Genomic DNA, 7508 nt, shown 5'->3' with positions numbered 1-7508 from the left:
TACCCTACTATGGAGATTTGAGTATGGCCCATGATAATTAAAAAAAAGGTTGAACCCCAACCTTAAGGGCTCCCACCATCCCGTCTCTAGAGTTTTGTGAGGAAAGTAAATCGCGGAATGTGTCTCAACAGATCAAGGAACAAGAGCCGTCTGTACACTGCGCGTACAAAAAATCAAATTTCATGTCTTAAGAATCAAACTCCCACATTGCGGTTGCCAGCAAGACGTGAGATAACCTTACTCCTGTCCTTTGCACCACTGTGCTATGCCCCGAAGGCAGGCCCATGATAATATTATTGCCTTCAATACGGTGGAGTTGGAACTTGGGCTACTGTTTTCTTAGCCTTTTCATTTGCTTATTTATTTCACTATTTAAAAGTCACACATATCAATTAAATATTTTTCAGATAAATATAAAATATTTTACTACTTTTTAATTACACATTTTTTAAAAATTCACTATTAAAACTTGTATTTTCAAATTTAATATAATTAAATAGATTGTTCACCTTCTTGATGAAGCAAAAACCCCAAATTTTTTAATATTAATTATAACATTCATTAGTTAAGCTAAATGATGTCTCCTAATTATGAATTAGGGACATAATCGTTATTTCGTGGCACGTTACGTATAGTTTAAGATAGAGAAATCTTATGCCCATCCACCAATTGTCCATAACAACATTACCAATGAATTCATTTCTTCATGCTGAGAAAGCTGTTGGGACTTTTGTCTTTTGTATAATTTATGAATTTCTAGGACAAAATCCCAAAATATTTACAACATGGTCCTTACCCCTGACATATTCTGATATTTGTTTGATTCTCTTTCAATTTTCCATTTTAGCTTCCGTTTCTTAGTACAGCTACAGCAGCATTGACAACTTCTGTCTGTCTTTCACTTTTGTTAAGCAAGCAATGGAGTCAATAGGCTTTTTATGTCTTTTCATAGTACTACTTTAAAGTTTTAAAAGATTATTTAGCCATTAGGTTCAAACCAAGCTTAAAAAGCTTTACTTTTTCTCCGGTGCTGGCGGTGGTGGGGTGGCGTTGATCGGAAAAATGGGGTTGATGATGGGGAGTAGACCGCCGCACAAGGCGGGCATTGGTGGCAGTGTTGGTGTCCCTACAAGATGGGTCTCTTTCTTATGCATTGCTAGCTTTTGCTTGGGAGTTCTTGTTATCAATCGGTACTTTTTCTTCTGGCCTTTCTTGAATTTTCCAATTTTTGAGCTTTAATATTGTTTGGTTATATTTTCTTGAAATGATCTAACGAGTTGTTCATTTCTTTAAATTCTCTGTTAAAATTGTGAATGAACATCCTATCCCTGATTTATATTTGCATTAATCAGAAGATTTCTTTTTCTGATAATGCTTTTGAAAAATGAACTTCATTGATCGATTCATAACACCTGTTACTTGGCAGTATCTCTGGGTACTTTCCAAGTTAGAAGAAAGGGAGAATTAGAGAGGGCTTGAGGGGACCTTACTGCAGAACCAGATGCATAATGCTGTCTTCTTAGTATATTAGTTAACCAGCATTACACTTATTTCTGAATTCAAGAAGATTTCTTTGTCCAACTCTAATGTTGTCCAAAGTATTGATTGATTTATTATTATTATTATTATTATTATTATTTTTTCATAGCCGGGTTCACGGATCTGAAGTTGGATTGCTTGCTACTTCACTAGACCACATAAAAAAAAGGCTAATGTTACAATGTTAATGGACCACCTATAAATACTAGCAAGAGATACTTTTGAAACTCCCTGTGGAATTCAATTGAATAATTTTTTAATTTTTAAAATTTTTTAATTTTTTTGTATATTATAGTTGATTGCCGATGTCAAAAACTGGTCGAGAATCGTTATTGAAATATTGGTGCACCAGTGGTTGTGTGAATTCTTGATGATGAACAATGCTGGTGAATGTTTTTTCTAGTTGATCGATCTCATGTTATTCGTTGTATTCACTTATTATTTTTCGGTGTAATGCATTTTACAAGAGTTTGGAAGATCATGTTTAAAGTGAGAGAAGTAGATAGATGATTAGTGGAAGAAAGATAGTAGAAAGGACTCTTATCTCGTGACTTGGAAGTTGGAAGTAAGGTTTAGAAAATCTAGGAGCTTGAAGTCTAATTGGAAAAATCAACAGATTCTTTCTTCTGTTGGAGAAGAACATAAATGTGAAGTCCCTCATAGAAAACAAAAGAAGCTCACATTGTTTGCAGTATATTAAAATGTGCAATCCCTCATAGAAAACAAAAGAAGAGAGAAAGGTATGAAATGGAGAAGCTTAAGAATAAAAATTACAGCAGAAAAGCAGTCAACTAAAAGAAAAGAGAGAATGAAATGTGGAGATAAGACGCAATGGTTGTGCTGTAAATGTTATAAGCATATTACTGAACTATGTAAGTTTTGTGTCTTTGGTACTTTTGGCTTGCTTCATTATTCTTTTATTTATCCATCTTTGTCACAATTCGGGAATTAAATCAAATAAGCCCTTTTAACTCAGTAGATGTCAATACATATATTAATATATTCCGATTCTTTACTTTTTTCTTTTTCTCTCCATACTTTTCTTATATGACCAGTAGAGTAACTCCCTGGTAAGGCACAAGTCATTGGTTTAAATTTGATAAGGGGCTTTATGAAGAGGGAAAATAAAGGTGTTTTTCCCAATTTGTTTTGTCTTGTGGTTGTTTCTTGCTGCTATCCCTTGTTCAGATACTGAGGATTAAGAATTGCAATGAAAAATTTATAATTCCTCTATCGTACTGGTGAAAACAAATGGGGACTTCATTACTGGTTTGTGCCCTTTGTAACTTGATATGTCGACAGTGGATAAGGACAAGGTTCTGGTGGCGGGCTTTTGGATAAGGGACTGATGATAAACACAAAGGGTCCATGGATAACTTTAAGATAATTTTATATTTGGCAATCTTCTTTCTTTTGATTATAGAAGTTCAGCATAGTCCTTGTCGAACCACAGAGATCACCATTTATCTAAGATCCTCTCTCAAGCTTGACGAGTCTTTGCATATCTTCACCTATCTTGTTACCATGATATAGTTTGAACACTCATTAGAATGTGCAAATACTGCATCCATACAGCTTCATGATTGACCTCAATATTCTTGACAATCTATTTGTTCCTCAAGGCTTTGGACTTCTCCTGATTCATTCCATATGCATAACGATGTTATATCAGTGGGTAATCACCTGTCTAGAGATATTCACCCTCTACTTCCATGTGAGAAGAAGGCAAGTCACCACCATGGTTTCTGTTTTAGGCCCTATAAATTTTACAAAGAATTACAGAATTTTCCTATCATATTGCAGGGAGCTTTTCAGGCAGGGGACATCCTTTCTCAGGTTTCTCAAACTCATGATGTAATCATGTAACTTTCTTATCCAGCTTTTAGCAATTTTGCTTATAATGCATCTTTATCTTCATTATTTTGCCAAAAAATAATTTAGTTACCTAGTTGGTTTCTGAAATCTAGTCGGGTAAGTCTTATGCTAAATTTGTGGTTCAATGCCTTAGGACATTGGACAAAACCATATCTTCACTGGAAATGCAGCTTGCTGGAGCAAGAGCAGCTAAAGCAGAGAATGAAGAAAAATCAGGAAATGAACAGTCCAGTGACAGACCCAAGGTGTTCTTTGTCATGGGTATCACTACAGCATTCAGTAGCCGAAAACGCAGAGATTCTATTAGAGAAAATTGGATGCCTCAAGGTACAATAGTTAACATATTAATGGCTCTGAGAACTTTGTAATAGAATTACTTTACTTTTTTTGCCCCCCCCCAACCCACAAAAAAAAAAAATAATAATAATAAATAATAAAAAAATAAAAAATGCATGTTTGAAGTGGAATCTGGTTCATATATCACACAGTATTTGACATGGACAAATTCTGAAATAGCCAGTTGATTTAGCTATAATATTTAGGATTTGTAACCCAATTGAGTTTTCTTTAGGCTTATATTATTCTTCTCTAATGAATATCACGTATTTGAATATCACTGCTTCACGTGGGATTGAAACAATTTAAATTGCAGAATCATGTAGAAGGATATCATGAATTGTCCTCAAAAACCCAAATCTACTTTTCGAGCGCTGCTGCCAAGTGGGATGCTGACTTTTACATAAAAGTTGATGATGATGTTCATGTTAATCTTGGTCAGCATAACCCTTCTTCAACACAACTTTCTGAGTTTACACTACTATGAATTCTCAATGGTTGGACTGTTGATAAGGTTCCACATTGGTTATTTTCTTGACAGGTATGGTAGGTTCACTGTTGGCCCGCCATCGTTCCAAACCTCGTGTTTACATTGGTTGCATGAAGTCTGGACCTGTCCTTGCACAGAAGTCAGTCTTGTATAGCTTGTGATGTACGTCTGTAGTTTTTCAATATATTCATAACTAAGATGCCATATACGCAGAGGGGTCAAGTACCATGAACCAGAGTACTGGAAATTTGGTGAGGAAGGAAACAAGTACTTTAGGCATGCAACTGGACAAATATATGCAATTTCCAAAGATTTGGCAACCTACATTTCTGTTAACAGGTAAATCCTTGCTTTGAATGCTTTAGTTGTTGTGGATACTAATTTTTAACGGCTATTATTTTTCCCTAGACACGTACTTCACAGGTATGCAAACGAAGATGTCTCTCTTGGATCTTGGTTTATTGGTCTAGATGTTGAACATATCGATGATAGAAGCCTCTGCTGTGGGACGCCCCCTGGTAAGTTAACTTTCCACATCCCTTTGTCATTCACAGCCTTCCTTGAATCTAGATTTCCTTTTACCAGCACGCCACACGAATTTCGGGCACGTGCATAGCTGCTACTTGTTCTGAACATTTGATATTTGCTCATTATTTTAAAAGACTGTGAGTGGAAGGCCCAAGCTGGGAACCCTTGCGCTGCGTCGTTTGATTGGAGCTGTAGTGGCATGTGTAAATCGGCGGAAAGAATGGAAGAGGTTCATCAGAGGTGTGGTGAGGGTGATGGAGCAGTTTGGCATACCAGTTTCTAAAATCTTTGCTCTATATTTAACTCATAGTGGCTGTAATATATACGTTTGTGCATGTCTCTTGTAATGAAAAGCATGGCCATGGATTATCAATCTTCCCCATTGTTGCTAATTACTGATTTCGCTTGAAGGTATATCACTAATTTATTTGCTGTTTTTAGCCCAAGAACGAATGAAATATTTTAGTTGAAATCAATGTCGTCTTCAAGACAACTACAAAACTTAAGCAGCCCAATGACTTTGAGCCAGGAATGGGATAAGAGGCCCAATATAACAGTCCTGTACCCAAGAGGGCCCAGCATAGTGTAGACTCTGCACATTCTATTCTTCTATCTTGCTACCTAATTTAGCGAATAATGTTATTTGCAATCGCTCGCTACTACAATCGTCCTACGTGTTATTTGATGCATAAGGTAATAAAAAATTATCACATTAATGTGTCAAAATCACTAATCACCACATGTATATCATGTAGGGTAACTACGACAATGAACGATTATAAATAAAATTACTCTAATTCAACTCATGCAATAATAGAAGTGATTCTAGCAGTTGTAGATTATTATCTCATAAGAATTTTGTAACAATCCATCCGAAGAGAGAATTGCTGATTCCAGGCTCAAAATCAAGGATGAATGATGACTATGTAAACACTCGGCAATACGAAGGTTTTAAGTACACAACTCGTGACGAAAGTTGTGAGAAAAAAGATTATGTGCATTTTTGGCAAAGCTTATTATCGCTTATAAGCGACTTGAGCTCTATTTTAATCCATAATGTATGTAAGTTTCACAACTTTTACTTACTTTTTTCTTAATTCTTCATACATTTAATAAGATCCACAACTTATACTCTGACTAAAGCTTTACCAAACACGTTCACGTAAATAATCACCAGAACAATTACTTATACCTTTATTTTCCCTTTTTGAAAGAATATTATTTGGTATTACTGCTGGCCGGAAAATGAAGTATGCCTACACACTGGTCGGTGAGAAGGAGAGGTGAGGGTTGGTCTATTTTTTCCTAATCTCTTTTAGTCTCAATGGTTGTGACCAAACTTGTGGAAATAATGAAAAAGAAGAATACGTTGATTGAAGTGACCAATGGTGGGGTCCCTTCGAAAGTTGTGATGTTAGTGCTATAAGAATGGACGGCGTTGGCATCAATCTCAATTGTCATAGTGATTATCATGTGTTTAATTTCAAAGGCACGTACTAGATTATGACATAGATGTAGGGTTTGCTATAAACATCACAACAATGTTTAAGGTCAAAATTGTTATAATGCACGATCGAAAAAGCTATTCTAACATATTCATTTGAACGGATTGTGTACAGATTACTCACAATGATATTATTTGTGCCATTTTTTAATTGGGTGTGACCCATCTCATTTGTGAGTAACCTGTTCAAATTCAGTTCAAATGAATCTGGTTGTATAGCACTTCTCATACATGATTAATGGAAAGGTCATGCTACTTGTACAATCATTGATTGACAATCATACTTGTTAATATTACATTCGTCCATTTCAAAAATTATTTTTAATATTAATGGACCAGATTTTGACAGCGTCAATTGTGGTATCCATTATTGTCAACAACAAATGTACGAGAGAATATAAAAGGTGATTATAATTATAATATCGTAACTTTTAATTAATGTAAAAAGGCACGAATATGATGAAAAAAAGATGGAAACGAGTGTGACTACTAGCAAATGTTATTGAACTTTAGTACACCAAAAGAAGAATTGATAATTTTCAAAATAGGTTTTTCTTTGGAGGTGAAAATTTTGTTGACTATTAAAAAGTGATATAACAAAAAGAAATTGTGGTGTTTGAGGCTTCTGGTACTTTTTATTATATTCTGACACGTAAATATTTTGTCACCGTGGAATGGCTCTGGTTCAAAAGACTTCTACTAAATGCCTAATCGACTTGGAAACATTTAGAATCCACTCCACTTTCTTTTTTGAATCATTCTTCTATCATTAGAGTTTGGGGAAATTTTTTGATGGTTTTTATATTCCTTTTTTGGTCTGTAAAAATTCACTGTCTAAATGAATCTTTAGGGTTTTGATTAAGGTTGGGCATGATCCGGTTCGATTCTAACGAGAATCGAATCGGATTCGAAATTTTCGAGTATTTAGTATGTGAAACTGTCGGGTCCAAATTTAATCATAGAACCGTTCGGGTTCGATTTTATTCAGTTCGATTCTGTTTGGTTCCATTCGTTTCTCTAGTTCCGTACTATAATTAAATTTTTTTAGTATTTACTAAACTATATTAATTCAACTAATGACATGTTTAATCTTAATTTTAACAAAATAACATAGTTTAATCTTATGTGTCTTTTGCGTCTCTCTTTGTTGAGTTTTTTATAAATTTGATTATTAAAATCACGGGAAGAGGAAGATAGCGAGCTTACAATAATTAAGAATGACGTTGTTGAGTTTCA

General features: G+C 34.8%; 1 protein-coding gene across 1 annotated transcript; it reads left to right on the top strand.

Moving 5' to 3' along the window:
* The first annotated feature begins 739 nt into the window (after positions 1-739).
* LOC111387574 (beta-1,6-galactosyltransferase GALT31A) lies at positions 740-5208 on the top strand. Its single transcript, XM_023012144.1, has 9 exons — positions 740-1190; positions 3162-3264; positions 3343-3401; positions 3548-3778; positions 4024-4187; positions 4292-4379; positions 4454-4579; positions 4649-4758; positions 4903-5208. Exons 1-9 carry the CDS (start codon positions 1063-1065, stop codon positions 5049-5051), a joined length of 1158 nt encoding a protein of 385 aa, XP_022867912.1. The 5' UTR covers positions 740-1062; the 3' UTR covers positions 5052-5208.
* Positions 5209-7508: the final 2300 nt, after the last annotated feature.

Source organism: Olea europaea, unplaced genomic scaffold, assembly GCF_002742605.1.
Source record: "Olea europaea var. sylvestris unplaced genomic scaffold, O_europaea_v1 scaffold409, whole genome shotgun sequence".
Classification (NCBI taxonomy): Eukaryota; Viridiplantae; Streptophyta; class Magnoliopsida; order Lamiales; family Oleaceae; genus Olea; species Olea europaea.
This window is presented reverse-complemented; position numbering and strand designations above follow the sequence as displayed.

What these genes read in the sequence shown, in the direction of transcription:
- LOC111387574 (XM_023012144.1), top strand. Translation starts at nt 1,063, where the DNA reads ATGGGGTTGATGATGGGGAGTAGACCGCCGCACAAGGCGGGCATTGGT. An exon ending in CAAACTCATGATGTAATCAT is followed by an intron (nt 3,402 to 3,547) that starts GTAACTTTCTTA and finishes TCAATGCCTTAG; the next exon opens with GACATTGGACAAAACCATAT. An exon ending in GGACCTGTCCTTGCACAGAA is followed by an intron (nt 4,380 to 4,453) that starts GTCAGTCTTGTA and finishes CCATATACGCAG; the next exon opens with AGGGGTCAAGTACCATGAAC.